Source organism: Zingiber officinale, chromosome 4A (genome assembly GCF_018446385.1).
Source record: "Zingiber officinale cultivar Zhangliang chromosome 4A, Zo_v1.1, whole genome shotgun sequence".
Taxonomy (NCBI): domain Eukaryota; kingdom Viridiplantae; phylum Streptophyta; class Magnoliopsida; order Zingiberales; family Zingiberaceae; genus Zingiber; species Zingiber officinale.
Genome location: NC_055992.1, coordinates 107,674,182 through 107,694,456, shown reverse-complemented (window position 1 = coordinate 107,694,456; position 20,275 = coordinate 107,674,182). Strand labels below are relative to the sequence as shown.

At 45.1% G+C, this 20,275-nt stretch overlaps 2 protein-coding genes across 2 annotated transcripts; both read left to right on the top strand.

Annotated features, from left to right (window-relative positions):
* Positions 1-13,386: 13,386 nt before the first annotated feature.
* Positions 13,387-14,386, top strand: LOC121970485 (cysteine-rich repeat secretory protein 38-like). Its single transcript, XM_042521244.1, has one exon. The coding sequence runs from the start codon at positions 13,504-13,506 to the stop codon at positions 14,380-14,382; it is 879 nt and encodes a 292-aa protein (XP_042377178.1). The 5' UTR covers positions 13,387-13,503; the 3' UTR covers positions 14,383-14,386.
* A 155-nt stretch (positions 14,387-14,541) lies between these two features.
* On the top strand, positions 14,542-16,394 carry LOC121970484 (cysteine-rich receptor-like protein kinase 10). Its single transcript, XM_042521243.1, has 6 exons — positions 14,542-14,686; positions 14,766-14,896; positions 14,981-15,191; positions 15,353-15,590; positions 15,707-15,863; positions 15,960-16,394. Exons 1-6 carry the CDS (start codon positions 14,620-14,622, stop codon positions 16,197-16,199), a joined length of 1,044 nt encoding a protein of 347 aa, XP_042377177.1. The 5' UTR covers positions 14,542-14,619; the 3' UTR covers positions 16,200-16,394.
* The last annotated feature ends 3,881 nt before the right edge of the window (positions 16,395-20,275 follow it).

Below are 20,275 nucleotides of genomic sequence, written 5' to 3'. Positions count from 1 at the left end.
TCTTTCACTCGACTTCCTGTGCTCCTAAGTTTCTGCATACTTAGACACAGGGTTAAACACAATAGGACCTAACTTAACTTGTTAGATCACATCAAAACTACCTTGGGGTACCAACAACAGCTGGGTCAATGAACTCCCTAGTGTCCTATGGGCTCTTCGCACAATACCAAAAGAGGTAACCGACGTCACTCCATTCTAGCTAGTGTACGGCGATGAGACGGTGGCCCCCATTGAGGTCGGAGTAGAATCCGACCGGGTGTAATTCTATGATGAGGGGAACACCGAGCAGAGACTCATGAAGCTTGATTTGATGGATGAAGCTCAGGATAAGGTTGTCGTCCGACTCGCGGAGTACAGGCAATGAATGAAGTAAAACTACAACTGGAGGGTAATCCTGAGATCCTTACAGGTCGAAGATTTGGTGTAGAAAAGAATAAAGTCGATCGGCAATGTTACCAAGCTCGAAGCCCCGTGTGTGGGACCTTACAAGGTCATGCAGAAACTCCGCTTGGGAGCCTACTACCTACAGGACAAGGACAGAAGAAAGCTCAATCAACCTTGGAGCGTGAACCATCTCCAACCCTATAGGGTCGGTTGAGCGGTGCATGATTAAATATAAATAATATTGTATCAGAGTATGTCCTGTAAATGCAAGTGAATGAGGAATAAAATTCACAAGTATCCAAGACTCTTTGTCGATTGATCAAGTTAAAAGTCGAGCGGCGACTATAAACCCTAGTCTACACCAACGGTCGAGCAACAACCTTAAACCCATATCTTCGTTAACGGTTGAGCGGTGAACTTAAACCCCTTTCTTCGTCAACGGTCGAGCGATGTCCTTAAACCCCTTTCTTCATTAACGGTCGAGCGGTGACCTTAATCCCCTGTCTCCGTCCACGGTCGAGCGACGACCGTAAACCCCTGTCTTTGTCAATGGTCGAGTGGCGACCTTAAATCCCTGTCTTCGTCCACAGTCGAGCGGCGACTTTAAACCCCTGTCTTTATCAATGGTCGAACGATGACCTTAAACCCCTATCTTCATTAACGGTTGAGCGGCGACCTTAAACCCCTATCTTCGTCAGTGGTTGAGCAGTGACCTTAAACCCCTGTCTTCGCCAACAGTCGAGCGGTGCCTTTAAACCCAAGTCTGCGCCTTCAATAGCCGAGTGACGGCTATAAACCTGAGTCTACAATGAATAACGGCTAAGCGATCTCTCTAAAATAAAGTCTACGACAAATGAAGAGGATCGACGAATATATAAGACGAGAATAAGGCTGACCAGGAAACGTGCTACTCCGAGAAGCATTTTCACTAAAATAAGGTCGTTCGATAGTGTTGAATTGATCACTCGGGCATCCTAGTGATTGGTTACATCGATGATCGGGAGGACATAGCACCGCACTTAGAAATTTTTCACAAAATGGTAAGTGGTTCGTAGTCCTACTCGATCTGAGTAGTGATGTATCCATGAAGAAGTGAGACAACCAACAAAGTAAAGAAATGTTGAACGGTGATGCATGATGAAATACATAATAAAAAAAATAGAGATACGCCGAACGAGCGCTCATGCATTAAGACCTAGAAAATTTTTACAAGTTTGTAAGGGAAAGTACAAAAGAAGGTGAGCTTCGTAGCTTCGCAGCTTCGCAGGGGGCGGGGTTACTCAAGGTAATCTAGCACATCATCGGGCAATGACTCGGTAATCTTGTCCCGACTGATGACCTTGTTGGTCAATGCAATTGGGATATATTCACTGCCCTTCAACTGGTCGAGCGTCCCATCAATGCGAGGTTGAAGAGGCAGAGCGCCTAGTAGGTGAGCCAGTCATTAAAAGGGTCCGAGCAAAGCTAATCCTGCTTCAGGGTCTCAAATCGGCTGGACCCTTCGCCTTGATACTCCTCCAAGGCCGTTCGGGAAGCCTCCATCTCTGCCTTCAAAGTAGTCAGCTCGGCATCCTTAGTGGCGAGTTGTTCTTGCACCGTTGCTTGTTCAACCGATTGACTCTCCTGCTCGGCATTCAAAGTTGTGACCACCTCCTTTAGGTTCTAGGTCAGGACCCAAGCTTCTTTGTTCTTGATCTCTAGGTTTTCAATGGCTCGAAGCTTCCTGGTATTGGCCGAAAGGATCTTCGCCTCGAAGGAGCTTGCCTGCTTATTAAGCCTCGCCAATTGTGAAGCATGCTCAGCAGTCTTGCCCCTCTCTGCGTCCAACAGCTCGACACTCTTTTGCAGATTGACCTTTAGTTGAGCGGCCTCGGCAGTCAGCTGCTCTAGGCATGCCTTAGAAGCCGTTGATTGGCTGCTCGGAGTGCACAACTACTATACTTCATGCTCAAAAAATGTGAGTCTCTGGCACCTGGCTGGGCTCTCAACCTAGCACTGCAATAACAGAAAAATGGTAAGGACCAAGCAGATAAAAAGAAGTAAGTGTTGGGGATCTTGTATGATCAGTCAGAAGGAGGGTTGGATAGACATCAACCCTAAATCAATCGCTTCCTAGGTATTCGTTAGTTGCACAGTGGAATAATACAAAAACAAATATGAATACAAAAGCTAAAGACAATAAGGAAAGAATACGCAAACCAATACACATTGATTTACGTGATTCGGAGATAAAGCTCCTACTTCACGGTTGTCCGTAAGGTGGACGATCTCTATCCGTCGGTGGATTACTCTTCAGAAGACCTCCGGCTAGCTCACGCAGTTCCTTGTGGGTGGAGAAACCTCACCACAACTCTCACAAGAACTCTTGAGAAGCTAGGGTACTAGTAGACTACTAATAAGGGTTAACCACATCTATTTCATCAATTTTAACCAAGCTCCAAAGCTTTGGTTATATATGACATGGGTTGGAAAATCCCGCCTACCAGTCGACTGCCCTCTATGGATATTCGACCGTTATAATCCAACGACTAGATACTAATCGATTGATGAAAGTACCAGTCGACTGATCCACACTGACCGAGCAAACAGAAGCATTCTGTTTGCTTTCAGTTGACTACCCAATCGACTGAACCAGTCAACTGATGAAACCACTAGTCGATTGGTACATGAGTACAATCTCTCAGCACTCGGACTCTCACCCTTACGACTCACTTGACTGTTCGTTGCAACCTTGACCTCTTGCCTTCAAGCCTACTTCCTTGGGTTCTCATCCCTCGGATGCATTTAGGCTTGCGGCTCATCCCCAATGTCATCCTTCACGTATGTCTCGAAGTCGCTTCCCTCAGCCCTTATCCTTGTTATCTTGTCCACGGTCCCTCGGATGCTCCATCCTTCACCGGACCCGAAGCCATCAAGCTGAGTCATATGTGTATCCTGCAAACCTACACACTCATATATACATATCAAATACAAGGATAAACCTAACTTAAACCCTTTGCCCAAACACCAAAACACATGGTCGCACGAACCATTGGGATTACTCTAACAGTAAGTACAAAGACAACTTACATACCCGGTGAACATCTGGGTATGACTGTTCACGAGCTCCCCTGGAGAGATAACCGTCGCACGGGCTTGGTCATCGACCCATATTTGTGCGAGCGACCCTTGGATCCATATCTGATGCTCGGGGTGCGGGACACAATGTCATCTGAACTGTGCCACTCGTCGGTCGACAAATGGATAATTGTCATTATTTGCCTTTGGTCGCTCGGACCAAAGGGTTTAGAGATAGCTCTGCCCGTCGACTGGGGCATTGTGACCAGTCGGATGCGAGAGACTTGGGCTGCTGGCAAGGATTGAGGTGGCATGAAGGTGATTGATGCAATGAAGGTGTCTGGTCGGATGACAGGGAGGTGTGGAGCGCTATGGCTCCTTGCTTGGGAAGAGCGAGCTCAGATGTCTCACCGCGCTTGGGGGATGGTCGTGAGCCAGCTTGGGCAGAAGTTTATAGTGCAGAAGTGGAAGAGCGGGAAGACGCTTCTGCGCGACGCCTCTTGTGCCCTTGCAGGGGTTTGTTGGAAGTGGTCGACTCAGAAGCCACCGCGATTGGCAGCATCGAGTGTCGTTCGGGAGGAAGGTCCATTGTAGCGGTCGCTGCATCACTAGCCGCAGTCTAACTTCTTCCACCCTTGTTGGCCGACGCTTGCGTTCCTTCGGTGTCGCCGAGCGAATCCTCATGGGAGGCAACCGACTGTAAACCTCGACTCTCCAGTTCGGCCACAACCACGACATTAATTTCTGCATCTATGAGTTTGCTCTTGCCGGGTAGATACACCCTTAATATGATGCGAGCTGCAAAAAAGAAGACAAAATTAGTTAGATTCAAAGATGAAGAAAAGAAAGAGCATATCTAGGCTGGACGGAAGTCGCGTGTGAATCGGGCTCAAGCCGAATACGTAAAGAACACCCTCCAACAGAAATCGCTGAATATGATATATATTTTTGACTGACCAAATAGGAAGCTGCTTGGAGAAAGTTCGATTGGCTTCTGTACTTCCCGAGAGTCAGGGGATTCATTACTTCCATCTGCTAGCTAGTTGGGAAATCTGACAACTCGAAAAAATGAAGAAAGAAGTAATGTTCCCTCCAATGCTCATTGGAGGATGTCATTTTATCAAAAAAGACCGAACCCACTCGAGTTTGAAATAAGAAGATCCCCAGTTTGGACAATTTAGGATAATAAAAATAATGAAAATCCCAAGAAGTTAAAGGAATGTCGTGTAAGTGGAACAAAACAATGACCCCGCATAGCGGTCTAAAGAAGTTAGGCATCAGCTGATTAAGGGAAATATAGAAATTTTTACAAACAGTGGAAAAATGCATGAACAGGGAACCGAAGGCCGACGGTGAACTGATCCTTAAAGAAACACAGAAAGCCCGTTGGTGGCTCATGTGACCGGTTATACGCAGACGGAATGGCAACTTCGTACTCAGATGGGTAGTGGTAGGTGGATTTCATCCCTTCAATGTCATCCCCATCAAACTTGAACTTGATGGAAGTATACCAGAGCCCAGGGACGAAGACGGGGGGTTGCGAAGAACTGACCATTGAAGATAAAAGATTCGAGAAGGAGCAACGAATGGATTCAGATAGGGGCAAAGTGAAGAAACTTACTGAAAACGATTGCCGGAGAAGAAGAAAAGGTGAAGCGTCGCAGAAAAGGCTCGAAGACGAAGGTGCACAAAATGAAGATGACGGCGACGTGAAGTGGGGTTTATAACCCTCGCGGTCGATCGCCTTGAGTCGTCCGATCCAGGGTTCGAAAAACCAGGAGAAGATCTGACCGTAGAATTTGAAAAGGTGTCTGTCACATCGCTAGCAAATATCCACCTGTCACGTCAAACGTATGGCGGCAGAGAGTGGGACACATGGCATTCAGCTAGCGAAAGACATTAATGAGGCTTAATTAAAAGATATGGCCGCGTGCTCGGCCATAATGATCAGAGATTTGCACGGTCTTCAAGAAATTTGGATGACGTTGGCTACTATGAAAGGGCGCTCATCCAAGGGAGCACAAGGAAAGGAAAAATTTCGCCTAAGTGTTGTCGTCCATCGTCTAGATTGACACAAAAAGTTGGTTATCACATTGCCGAGCAACCAATGTACCATCTGCCTCAGGCGGTATGATTCGAACAACAGTTACAAATCTGGCCAGCGAAATAAAGTTGAACAATGAAGACATGTGATCCGATAAAAAACTCGGGGTGAATACGGTCCAATCGGATGTGGAAATCACCAAAGATTCTATTGGTCCAGTTAGTTAGACTTGTAGCTCCTTTGACTAAACTTGAGGGAGAAGCTTGTGATGAACGATAAAGGGGGGCCTCGCCCGGCACGGGTCAACTACTGGGTGGAGGTGAAAGTCAAGGTGGTTAACGGTAGGGTGTCAAAAGGCTCGCCTACAATGCCCGAGAGGAGGTCGACTACAATAGCCAGCTAGGGCAATCAATGTTCGATCAACAGGAGACTACAACGGTTGGTCGGGTCGATCAGTGTCAAAGCGGGCCAACCGTTCATCTCGGGCTAATACCGTAAGACGGTCAGACGCTCAGTGCGGAGCGGCAGGATGATGAGGAGACCGAAGAGTTTGTCCGAGCAGGATGGATAAGCTACTACGCCTAGTCACTGCAAGGAAGAGCATCTGAGGTCGACAGAGTGGAGGAGTCTCGGCCGAGCGACTATCCTGCTCGGCCAAGCAGCGGGACCATTGTTATCTCTCTGATGCCGACAGAGAGGAGGAGTCCCGGCCGAGCGGCTACCCCGCTTGGCCAAGCAGCGGGATCATTGTTATATCTCTCGATATCCTTTTGGGAGATAGTGTCGCTGACACAAGGCATGATCAACAGGCGGATCATACGACAGAAACTTCTACTGTCTTGTCAGGGATATGCATACCTTGTTAAGATAGGTGTCAGAGACACTTTCCTAATAGATCCTTTTATATGACACATTGGAGAATGTGTCCATGCCTCAAGGAGCGTACACGTCGTCCACCAGGGCTCTGTATAAAGGGGGGTTCAAGCACCGACGGAGGTATGCGTTATTACTGTTTGCACTTGTGTTACTGTTGCTCCGCTTTCCTCTACAATTCTGGTGACTGACTTGAGCATCGGAGGACCAACGTCGAGGACCCCTTCCTTAGCTCGACGCTGACATTACTTGTTTTGCAGAGTGGAGTGCGGTTTACAACCAGTCAACACAACAACCACATCCCCAGTTTTTCACCCTCCCGTTTTCAGACAGGATTAAGGGTATTCATAGTTGTAACCCTCTTAAAGAGATTTATGCTCTGCCACATCACTCCCACGTCAAAAGTTAAAAAAACTTCTTTTAAAAATCTCTCGACACTATCTGATCCTGTCCGAACCAGGCTCAATGGACGCTGGGGATGTGGCGCTCCCTGCTGAATCCTCGAGTGCTCCGGCGAACCTGCAACAAAACCGAGCCGGGGGGGGGGGGGGGGGTCCCGGCGACGGCCCTCCGACGCTCAAGTTAGGCGAGGGAATAAGAAAGCGGCTCAGAAAATGTAGACTTGTGTACCTCCGGTTGAAGAAATGGACGCCTTATATAGACCTCTCGAGGGAGCCTGGGCACACCAATCGAAACGATCACCTGTTTTCGACCATGCCTAGGTGTGGGCCTGTCAGAAGGGCATCCATAAGACCATACTACTACTGTATCAACCTTTCCGTGACGTGATGGTGGGGCCTTTAATAGTGTCATCTTGCGTACAGTCTAATCATCATGTCTTTGCTGACATATCATATCCTGAGCCGAGCGAATAGGCCGCTCGGCTAACCACTGTTTCCTCGCCACGATTCCGGCCGAGCGGACACCTCCGCTCGGCCATTCTATCCTCGGCCGAGCGGACACCTCCGCTTCTGCTTTGGCGTCGGAAACCCAAACCTTTGGCTGGGTAATCTCTGGCTCCGCTCGGACGGGACCCCATCTATGGGTCCCCCATTCTTACCGCCGGATCACTTGCCTACCCTTCAAGTCTAGTCGAAGGAGGCAGTGAGTCCGACTGACTGGACTGTGTGTCCGAGCGGGCGGTCGTCGCCTTATCGCTGCTGTTGATATCCCTTGAGCCGTTCGGCCCTCATGCCAAATTTATCCGCTCGGCTCTTCGCTTTGTATGCCTTGGCGCCCAACGTGGATGTTTGCATGTCTAAATCCTCTTGAAAATCGCTCAAGTCTTTTTCATTAAGCCGAAGCATGCGCGGTATGGGCGCGTTAATTGCGCTTGGTGACAGAGCGCCACGTGGCTCGTCTCTAGTGGCGGTGACGCTCCGTACGATGGGACGCCCTTTGTTTTGAGATGAACGGCTAGATGATGAGCTCGTCGGCGCGGATAACGGCTCTCAATCTTTAACGACGGAGCTCGTCGGCGCGGATATTTATAGCCGGTCGATGCGACTCTCGATCTTTAACGTCGGAGCTCGACGGTCTTCCGCTCGGGGATTTATAGACGCCGGCTAGTCTCTCGATTTTTAACGTCGGAGTTCGACGGTCTTCCGCTCGGGGATTTATAGACGCCGGCTCGTCTCTCGATTTTTAACGTCGGAGCTCGACGGCGCGGATATTTATAGCCGGTCGGCGCGGCTCTCGATCTTTAACGTCGGAACTCGACGGCGCGGATATTTATAGCGGGTCGGCGCGGCTCTCGATCTTTAACGACGGAGCTCGTCGGCGTGGATATTTATAGCCGGTCGGCGCGGCTCTCGATCTTTAACGTCGGAGCTCGACGGCGCGGATATTTATAGCCGGTCGGCGCGGCTCTCGATCTTTAACGACGGAGCTTGTCGGCGCGGTTATTTATAGCCGGTCGGCGCGGCTCTCGATCTTTAACGTCGGAGCTCGACGGCACGGATATTTATAGCCGGTCGGCGCGGCTCTCGATCTTTAACGACAGAGCTCGTCGGGCTATTTATAGGCTGCGTCGCTCTCGATCTTTAACGACGGAGCTCGTCGGCACGGATATTTATAGCCGATCGGCGCGGCTCTTAACGTCGGAGCTCGACGGCGCGGATATTTATAGCCGGTCGGCGCGGCTCTCGATCTTTAACGACGGAGCTCGTCGGCGCGGATATTTATAGCCGGTCGGCCCGGCTCTCGATCTTTAACGTCGGAGCTCGACGGCGCGGTTATTTATAGCCGGTCGGCGCGGCTCTCGATCTTTAACGTCGGAGCTCGACGGCGTGGATATTTATAGCCGGTCGGCGCGACTCTCGATCTTTAACGACGGAGCTCGTCGGCTCGGATATTTATAGCCGGTCGGCGCGGCTCTCGATCTTTAACGTCGGAGCTCGATGGCGCGGATATTTATAGCCGGTCGGCGCGACTCTCGATCTTTAACGACGGAGCTCGTCGGCGCGGTTATTTATAGCCGGTCGGCGCGGCTCTCAATTTTTAGCGACGGGGCTCGTCGGTCTTCCGCGCGGACGTTTATAGACGCCGACTCGTCTCTCAATCTTTAACGTCGGTGCTCGACGGCGCGGTTATTTATAGCCGGTCGGCGCGGCTCTCGATTTTTAACGACGGGGCTCGTCGGTCTTCCGCGCGGACGTTTATAGACGCCGGCTCGTCTCTCGATCTTTAACGTCGGTGCTCGACGGCGCGGTTATTTATAGCCGGTCGGCGCGGCTCTCGATTTTTAACGACGGGGCTCGTCGGTCTTACGCTTATAGCCGATCGGCGCCGCTCTCGATCTTTAACGCCGGTGCTCGACGGCGCGGTTATTTATAGCCGGTCGGCTCGATCTTTAACGACGGGCTCGTCGGTCTTCCGCTCGGACGCTTATAGACGCCGGCTCGTCCCTCGATCTTTAACGCCGGTGCTCGACGGCGCGGTTATTTACCAGCCGGCGCGGCTCTCGATCTTTAATGACGGGCTCGTCGGCGCGGATATAGCCGACGGCTCGTCCCTCGATCTTTAACGCCGGTGCTCGACGGCGCGGTTATTTATAGCCGGCCGCGGCCTCGATTTTAACGACGGGCTCGCCGATCTTCCGCCGGACGCTTATAGACGCCGCTCGCCTCGATCTTTAACGCCGGTGCTCGACGGCGCGGTTATTTATAGCCGGCCGCTCTCGATCTTTAACGACGGGCTCGTCGGTCTTCCGCTCGGAGCCGATAGGCGCGGCCCTCGATCTTTAACGTCGGTGCTTGACGGCGCGGTTATTTATAGCCGGTCGGCGCGGCTCTCGATCTTTAACGACAGGGCTCGTCGGTCTTCCGCTCGGACGTTTATAGACGTCGGTTCGTCTCTCGATATTTAACGTCGGTGCTCGACGGCGCGGTTATTTATAGCCGGTCGGCGCGGCTCTCGATCTTTAACGACGGAGCTCGTCGGCACGGATATTTATAGCCGGTCGGCGCGGCTCTCGATGTTTAACGACGGAGCTCGTCGGCGCGGATATTTATAGCCGGTCGGCGCGGCTCTCGATCTTTAACGTCGGAGCTCGACGGCGCGGATATTTATAGCCGGTCGGCGCGGCTCTCGATCTTTAACGACGGAGCTCGTCGGCGCGGATATTTATAGCCGGTCGGCGCGGCTCTCGATCTTTAACGACGGAGCTCGTCGGGCTTTTAAGCCTAATTTGGACAATGTTTACCTGGCCGAACGGCACAGGGTCTTCGGAATTGAGCCTTTGACTCGTACAATATACCTCCGGCTGAGCAGCTCGGGGCCTTCGTCGTCGAGCGCTTGGCTCCGATAATTTACCTCCGGCCGAGCGGCACGGGGCCTTCGGTTTTTTATGCCGATGCAAGGATATCGTACGCCCTGTCGAACGGCTTGGGCCTTCGTCCTTGAGCATTTTGCTCGAATAATTTACCTCCGGCCGAACGGCTCGGGGCCTTCGATTTTTTATGCCGATGCAAGGATATCGCACGCCCGGCCGAACGGCTTGGGCCTTCGTCCTTGAGCATTTTGCTCGAATAATTTACCTCCGGCCGAACGGCTCGGGGCCTTCGATCCTCGAGCCTTTGGCTCGGATAATTTACCTCCGGCCGAACGGTCCGGGGCCTGCGATCCTCGAGCCTTTGGCTCGGCTAATATACCTCCGTCCGAACGGTACGGGGCCTTCCATCGAGCTCCTGGCTCGGTTTATACTCCTGGCCGAGCGGCACGGGCTTCCCATCGAGCTCTTGGCTCGGTTTATACACTCCCGGCCGAGCGGCACGGGGTCTTCCCATCGAGCTCGGGGCTCGGCTAATATACCTCCGTCCGAACGGTACGGGACCTTCGACACTCAAGCGTTTGGCTCGGATAATTTACCTCCGGCCGAACGGTCCGGGGCCTTCGATCCTCGAGCCTTTGGCTCGGTTAATATACCTCCGTCCGAACGGTACGGGGCCTTCGACACTCGAGCGTTTGGCTCGGATAATTTACCTCCGTCCAAACGGTACGGGGCCTTCGACACTCGAGCGTTTGGCTAGGATAATTTACCTCCGGCCGAACGGTACGGGGCCTTCAACACTCGAGCCTTTGGCTCGGCTAATATACTCCCGGCCGAGCGGTCCGGGCTTCCCATCGAGCTAGGGGCTCGGTTTATACACTCCCGGCCGAGCGGCACGGGGTCTTCCCATCGAGCTCGGGGCTCGGCTAATATACTCCCGGCCGAGCGTCACGGGCTCCCCATCGAGCTCTTGGCTCGGTTTATACACTCCCGGCCGAGTGGCACGGGGTCTTCCCATCGAGCTCGGGGCTCGGCTTATACTCCCGGCCGAGCGGCACGGGGTCTTCCCATCGAGCTCATGGCTCGGTTTATATACTCCCGGCCGAGCGGCACGGGCTTTTAGCTCGAGGAACTATAATAAATCTTACAACGGAAAGAGGATAACTGAAGAACTGACCTGCCGACCAGTGAGGGTTCTGACCCAATTTCTCGACTCCCGAATACCCGTGGAGTGATGAAGAATATATATACTTGTCGAAACTCATCATGGCTTCCTCGTCGGACCGATATCGGTGCAGGAGTTACTCCCACTTGAGTGCTGGTCGGACCCTTATTTTGCCCCCATTTCTAATGCTTCTCCGGTCGTTCCTCCTGGGCCGCTCAGATATCCGCTCAGCTTGAGCCTTCTGTTTCTGTTGCTCCACGAGCTTAGCTGCTCTTGCCTAAATTAGAGCGTCGAGTTTCTCCTGGGAGAGCGTCACGGTGAGGTCGCCCAGCTTCGTCCATCTATCCCGCTCGGATACAGGCGCGTTCCCACAGACGGCGCCAAATTGATCATGTCCGAACCAGGCTCAATGGACGCTGGGGATGTGGCACTCCCTGCTGGATCCTCGAGTGCTCCGGCGAACCTGCAACAAAACCGAGCCGGGGGGGGGGGGTGTCTCGGCGACGGCCCTCCGACGCTCAAGTTAGGCAAGGGAATAAGAAAGCGGCTCAGAAAATGTAGACTTGTGTACCTCCGGTTGAAGAAATAGAAGCCTTATATAGACCTCTCGAGGGAACCTGGGCACACCAATCGAAACGATCACCTGTTTTCGACCATGCCTAGGTGTGGGCCTGTCAGAAGGGCATCCATAAGACCATACTGCTACTGTATCAACCTTTCCGTGACGTGATGGTGGGGCCTTTAATAGTGTCATCTTGCGTACAGTCTAATCATCATGCCTTTGCTGACATATCATATCCCGAGCCGAGCGAATAGGCCGCTCGGCTAACCACTGTTTCCTCGCCACGATTCCGGCCGAGCGGACACCTCCGCTCGGCCATTCTATCCTCGGTCGAGCGGACACCTCCGCTCGGCCACTCGGCTCCGGTTCTTCTGCTTTGGCGTCAGAAACTCAAACCTTTGGCTGGGTAATCTCTGGCTCCGCTCGGACGGGACCCCATCTATGGGTCCCCCATTCTTACCGCCGGATCACTATCATAAACCTCTCTCTTTTTAAAAACCTCATTTTTTTAAATTCTTTTTCCATCCTCTCTCCATTATTATTTTTTATAAACCTAGTCCTAAGATTTTAGGACTGGTTTATAAAAAAACTATAAACCTCATCTATATAGTGGGGAGAGGTTTATATTGAGAAATTTATAACATAAATCGTATGCTATAACTCTCTCATTGCATTGCATATGCTCTTAGAGTTCAATTTTTATATATAACACATCAACCATCATTGAATTACTAATGAAGTTAGGGTGACAATTAGGAATCACCGTACTTTCTCGATTTATTTGATAGGCAGAATATGAAATTGGACCATCTATCCTAGAATTAATACGGTTGTAAAATTTATATTAAGATCGTACCACAACAATAAAGCATCATAGAGAAGAAACATAGAGAAGAACCAAGAACGAGAAGAAACACGAAAGGGGAGAAGACAATGGATCATCATGATGTGTTTACTCCATGATACGATCAAGAACTTTCTATTAGAAAATTTCATATAATTTTTAAATTATAATAATCTTAGTTATACAGTTCTGACTTCTAAATAGTATTTTGAACCTATAATATCTATATAGATGTGTTTGTCAAAAATTTTGCAACTCGATTTAACCTGACGCCTCTAGCGCAGGTCACAACTAGGCCATGACCTTTGTCATGCCTGCGGCACGGGCTTGACCTATTCGCGTGCTACTCCAGAACGGGCACGATCATGCCGTGCCTCAGGCGTGTCTGCTCCAACAGATTGAGTCACGACCATACCATGATCGGTGGCACGGTTTGACTGTGATCGGCACCATGACCGTGTGCACTAGTCGAAGAACTGAAGCTATATCACACCCTGCCATGCTTCTCAACACAGCCGCGCTCGACTTCAACGAGCAATCTCCAATAATCTAGATATCCGGTAGAAATAAAATAAAAATAAAAAAGCATTGTGCATTTAATTTCAAAACCTTGTGACAAATCCACCACCAACCAGAGAGAGGAAGCGTCGAGTTTCAACGCCGTTTATGATCGTCGCCCCAAGTAAAACGGCCATGGAATTCCTGACCAACGACTTCCTGTTATAGAACAAGTGGTCAATTCTTCTCATTCAATCACGCCTTTTTATGAGCTTCTTCTCTTCTGCTGCTTGCTTCAATCCCTTCCATGGCTCCATCTCTGACTGGATTTGTGAAGATGAAATGCCGTCACAAGTTTACGCTTTCCTCCTCTTACTTGCTGCCTCTGCTCCTTGCCTTCCACTTTAATCCTGCAGTCGTAACCGCCATCGATCCAAGATTCATACGAGACATGTGCCCAACCGAAGCTAACTACACAGCAGGTAGTGCATTCGACACCAATCTCAATCTTCTTCTCTCTTCCCTCTCCTCCGCCTCCGCCGCCGCCGCAGGATTTCACAACGACACGATAGGCCGACCTCCGGACCAAGCCTTCGGCCTCGCGTTGTGCCGAGGAGACCTCTCCCTCAGTGACTGCCAGGGCTGCCTCAATGCCTCCGTCTCACAAATCACCCACAGTTGCCCCACCGGTGTGAACTCCACCATATGGTACGACATCTGCATGCTCCGCTACTCCAACACGAACTTCTTCTCCACCGTCGACACTTCCTCTAAGTTCTATGAAAAAAACCCCAACAACGCATCGGACCTGCAGATCTTCAACAACACGCTGGTAAATCTGATGACCAGTCTGGCCACGACGGCAGCACGTAGCTCGTCGAAGATGCTCGCGGCGGGGAATGCGAACGCGACGAGCTTCACGAAGATATATGGGCTGGTGCAGTGCACGAGGGACTTGTACGCCAATGGTTGCTACAATTGTCTTGTTGACGCATTAGGCGCCATACCAAGATTGTGCAACGCGAGGCAGGGGTGCAAGGTGTTAGAGCAGAGCTGCAATATTCGATATGAAATCTACCCTTTCTACAACATTTCTTATGCGACAGAGATCGCCTCTCCCCCGCCGGCGTTGAGTCCAGTTTCACCTCCATCGTTCCGGTCGAGCACGGGCAATGAAGGCAAGTGATGATGCTTAAACTTGTTTTACCCCTAAATTCTGTTATCCATTCCGTAGTCGTAAATTAATATAATTATTATGGTTGAATGTTAGACACAAACTACGAGTGTTTAACATATTGCTTCAACGATCAGTCATGTGCATATCTTTTTGTCTTTTGTAGGAAATACTAAAAACAGTCGGAGAACAACATTATTTATCGTCATCATCCCTGTGACTGCAGCAGTGTTGCTGTTCCTTTGTGCCATGTTTATTTGTTGCCGAAGGGCAAAAACAGCATTACCAAGATGGAAATCACTTTCACATATATTCAGTATGGCTGTTGAATTATTATATAGTGTTCGAGTTTGTACAAATGTTTATTCCTTACTAGGATAAATATGTCTAAACAGACAATAAAGATCAACGTGAAATAAGAGGTCCAGAAACACTATTGCTTGATCTTGAGAGTATTCGAATCGCTACAGATAACTTCTCTGATGCAAACAAGCTAGGAGGAGGAGGATTTGGACTGGTTTATAAGGTTAGTCTAAAGACTAAAATATATGAACGATTCTTAACTTTGTTAATCGACTAATTAATAATGTTCATGGTACTTGGGATGCAGGGAAAACTAGAGAATGGAGAGCAGATATCAGTGAAAAGGCTTTTGCGAAGCTCCGATCAAGGACTAGTTGAGCTGAAAAATGAAGTGCTTCTTGTTGCCAAACTTCAACACAGAAACCTTGTCAGATTGTTGGGTTGTTGCTTAGAGTCAGAGGAGAAACTTTTGGTTTATGAGTACCTTCCTAATTCAAGTCTTGATAAAATTTTGTTTGGTATGTGCTTAACTACATAATGAGTCAATTTTGAATCTTCTGATTATGTTTTCAGCTTGATTATTTATCCACCATAACGTTCGATCTAGTAGTTTAATTTTGAATCACTTATTATGAAAAGTTTTGAGAATATTGTTTTTCTGTTGGACATGATGAGCCAGATCCTTTGAAGATAGTACAATTAGATTGGGCAAGGCGGTTTAAGATCATTGAAGGCATTGCTGGAGGACTTCTTTATCTTCATGAAGATTCACGATTAAAGATCATTCATCGAGACTTAAAAGCGAGCAACATCTTGTTAGATGCTGAAATGAATCCTAAAATTTCAGATTTTGGTCTCGCGAAACTTTTTGGAGTAGATGAAACACAAGGAAACACTAGTAGAATTGCTGGAACATAGTATGCAAATAGACTATTTATTCATTTGATTAAATCTAGCATTTCTTATTGAAAAGATCTTTTCTAAAATAATTAAAGTGTTAAATCTAAATATTTTTTTTCCTTATTAATGGCAGTGGATACATGGCACCAGAGTATGTTCTTCATGGCCGCTTATCGATTAAATCAGACGTGTTTAGTTATGGTATACTAACCTTAGAGATCTTGACTGGTCAGAAGAATAATAGTTGTTTAGGGTCATCATCAGAGTATTCCGTCAATCTTATCACTTATGTAAGTATGAATTCTCCATCTCCCTTGATTGAATATATTTTGTTTTAATGAAAGTAAAATCATTGATTTGTATTGCCTTTTCATCTCACTGCAAAGATTTGGCGCAATTGGACTCAAGGAAGTGCTCTGCAAACAATCGATCAAAAACTAATCGATCAGTGTCCGACTGAAGAAGTACTAAAATGCATGCATGTAGGACTATTGTGTGTGCAAGAAGACCCAATTCAAAGACCTACCATGGCCACCGTTGTTGTTATGCTTAACAGCCACTCTATTAGTCTTCCTATGCCTTCAGCTCCAGCATTTGTCAATCATAGTGGTACTGTAACCACTTGAATCAGATGGTGTTTCAGAGAGGGACAAGAATTATAATGGAAGGAGAAACCATCAAAATTTTCTATAAATGACGTTTCTCTCTGAGTTGAGCCTCGATAGTAATAAATCAAAATATCATGGAAACTTAGTGTGTGTGTTTTTTTTTTCATCTTCACAAAAGAAAGATTGTGTCATTTTATAAACTTTATTAATTTATAGTGGATTGCTCATAATAAGTTTCAAGTTTGTCTATAAACTAGTTCAAGTGAATGTTTATGTATCGGGTAAACATATACACACATCGAGGGAATTATAATTTTAGTCCCGTAAGTTGTTTTTTTTTTTTCAATTTTTATCCCGTTATCTACAAATTCATATTCTTAGTACATTAATTTATATATTTTTTTTCCAATTTCAATCCTTTTTTATCCAAAATGAATTGACCATCATTAATTACCTACCTAACAGCAACGATGATGATATTGAAAATGAATTTGGGCATTTTTACTTTTGATGGGTAAATCGCCTATGAAATATTTTTTTAAGTCCATCTGGGCATTAAAATAAACAAGAACACAAAATCAAAATTTCAAAATCACCCATTAAAACATCCACAAAACAAACAAAAGTAACTATGGCAGCACAGCCAGTAACTTCAAAGTTTATTCTCTGTCGTCATTTTTCGATTTTCTTCTTCAAGCACAGTTAACTTTTTAATCATGAAAATATGGGCATAGCTCTATAACACATGGGTGGATCTTTCCAACAAAAAAATTTACAACCATTCGTCTGTCAAAAATAAGAGTGTGAGACATTAACATCACAATAACATCAATAATAATTAAGAATAAATGAAAGGAAAAAAAAATATCATCTTCCAATCAATGCAGCTATGAAATCTCTTATCGAGTTTATTATTTGTCCAAGAAATTTTCAACACTAAATGTTTCACACATTTACAGAATATGAATGCACATCCGGAAGATGAAGACATCATGCTTTTTCAAATAAATTACATATCTAAATGTGAATGCTGCTTCGTTATCTTCCGACTTAGGTAAGAAAACCAGATTTAGAGGCTTGAGTCAAGTTACAGAGTTTCTGAACCTAGGGTTTATAGTGGAGAAGAATGGGGGATCATTGGTTGGGGGATGAGGGAAGAAATATGAATATATTTTTTAAGAATTTTATTTTATTGATTTTATTTTTAAGGTGGGGTAACTTGATTTTGTATACTTTATTTATTTTAATTTTATTTTAATGCCTAGGTGGACTTAAAAATTTCACCATGCTTTATTTACCACAAGTAAAAATACTCAAATTCATTTTTTATTTATGTATTATCTCTGCCAACTAGGTAATTAATAATGGTCAATTTAAATTCGAGATAAAAAAGGATTAAACGAAAAAAAAATATAAATTACTATACTAAAAATATGAATTTATAGATAACAGACCAAAATTCAAAAATTACCATTTACAGAATTAAAAATGTAATTTTCTTAATAGTCATCAGTCTTCCTTTAAAACACTTTTTGGTTTTATTTTTTTCAATAGAAATATGATGGAACATTCATGCTGTTGCATCGGACCGGCAGAGTCAAAAAGACTTGTTGGTTTTGATTTTTCAATAGAAAATGATGGAACATCGCTGTTGCATTGACTGTCAGGTCTTCGACGGAATTTTGACCAAATGCTTTTAATTAGTGTTTGAGTAATTTAAATAGCGTTGGAATAATTTTGACTAACGTTAAAATAGTTTCAATTAATATTGGAGCGGTTATAATCAAAACTAATTGCTATAATAATATTGAACTATCAAGTAAAAAAAAAGATAATTTGGGGAGAAAAATAAAATGCTATTATATTCTGATATACTTTTAACACGAACACATAAAGAAAATAAGCTGTTCAATTTGATTTTTGTCCGTAAAAGACTTCTTGATTTTGTTTTTTTTTTCAATAGAAAAATGATGGGACATCGCTAGCTGCATCGGACAGGCTGAGTCAAAAGACTTTTTGGTTTGATTTGTTGACAATAGAAAATCATGGAACATCGCTAGCTGTCGCATCGGACCGGCAGGTCTTCGGCGAAATGGAAAATCTTGCGGTGTGATTATAATCGATAAGCCATGACCTACTTCAATAAGTTCATGGCCATGCGGGTAAAGGGCCGAGTTGGTGCGATGATTGAGACCTAAAATATTATTATATAAAGTCGTAGGATCGAAATTTGATATTGTTGAATATATTTTTTCTCATGTTTTAACTATTTACACTAATGATTAGTAGTCAACTGTGATTTACCTTCTCCGTGTTGTCCTAAGGATCGATTGGCGGGATGTTAGGACGAGCGAATCATCTTTTTGCCACATGGCCATGCCAGTAAAGGATCAATTCAAAAATTCTTCACATTCTCTAATTAATTTGGTGGTCGACTATAAGCAAACTCCGTAATTTACCTCCCTTCACATGATCTATGGGCGCCTGTGATGAGCATAATCACCTTTGCTATCATCAACAAGCTATGTTGCCCCCCAGGCTATGGTCCAAAGGAAGTGCGTTAAGTTGTCATCCAGACACCTGCAGTTCAATCTCCAATTATGATACATTTGTAGGGATTTTTCCTCCAAATGGGACACCAATCACTGGATGTTGGGCTTCTAGGCTACTCACTGCGAACACTTCTCGATTTATTTTGACGACCAATATAAAACTTTCATGGGGTCGGGCCAGTTGCCCCAAGTTCAGTGTTACTTGGTTCATCATCAATAGGACATGCTAGCCCCGTAATTTACCTTACTTCACATAAGATGGACTGTGAGAGACATCTAGGATGAATGTAATAACCTTTTGTTGCAATTAATAGACAATGTTGATATCAGTAGGGAAATGGAAAATCTTGGGGTAAGACATCAACTCCTAGTAGCATGCATGCCCCTGAAAAAAATTCCTCCTATGCTTCGCTACTTGTTAGTCGGTTATAAGCTAATCCTATGATTTACTTCTCTTCATATAATCTGGGGACGAGTTATGAGGAATGCCTGGGGTGTAATCTGTTGAGAATATGCCCATAAAATAGATATTTATTATTAGTTACTAAATTAAATAAAAGAAGTATTTATTTTATTTTTTGATTGTTTTATGCTTATTTATATAAAAATGAATATCTATATAAAATTCATAATATATTGTTATAACTATGATTTTAGTATGTGAGATTATTATATACAAGAGAATTAAAATCATAGATAATATATTTAGGGAGTATTTGGTAGAGTTTCTACTAAGCACTTTTTAAATTTTAACTATATGAAAGCACTTTTGAGTGTTTGTGAATGTCAAATTTTGCTTTAGCTTCTATAACTTTTACTCAAAAGTAAAAACAAAAAATTTGATGTTTTTTCTTGCTTCTGTTTTTTATTTAAGGTCTAAAATTAAAAGTTGACATTTATATTCTTAATAAATTTATAATTTTACATAATTGTCACGGCACTTTTGACCTAATTTCTCTCTTCATTTATATCACTTCCCAAGTTATTTATACAATTTCAATCATATTTTATTATAAGTATTTATTTTCTAAATAATATTTTATATATTCATATAATTTACATTTCAAGAATTTTTTATACATATTTTTGTGTATTTATATAAATTTTATCATTTTTTATATTTATTTTTTTATTAATTATATATATATATTTTTAAAAAGATAATTTTGATATATTATTAAAAATATAATAATAATTATATAAACATTTTATTGATGGTATATCAAAATTATATATAGATAATTAAAAAAAAAGATTAATTTATATAATTTAAGGATATTATTGTCATTTAGCTAAAAATTAAGCTTGAAAGCAATTATTCATCAAACACTCAAACTTTACCTTATATTAGCTTTTGATTTCTATTTCCAAATACTCCATATTTTAGCTTCTCACTAACCTATAAAATAATTTCTATAAGAATCACTTTTAAATAAGCAAAAGCTCTTCTAAACACTCCCTTAAAATGTCTATGATTGATTAAAGTATGAATCTTTAATGAGTAATCATTAATGTAGTTTGTTGACATTATGAATATGATAA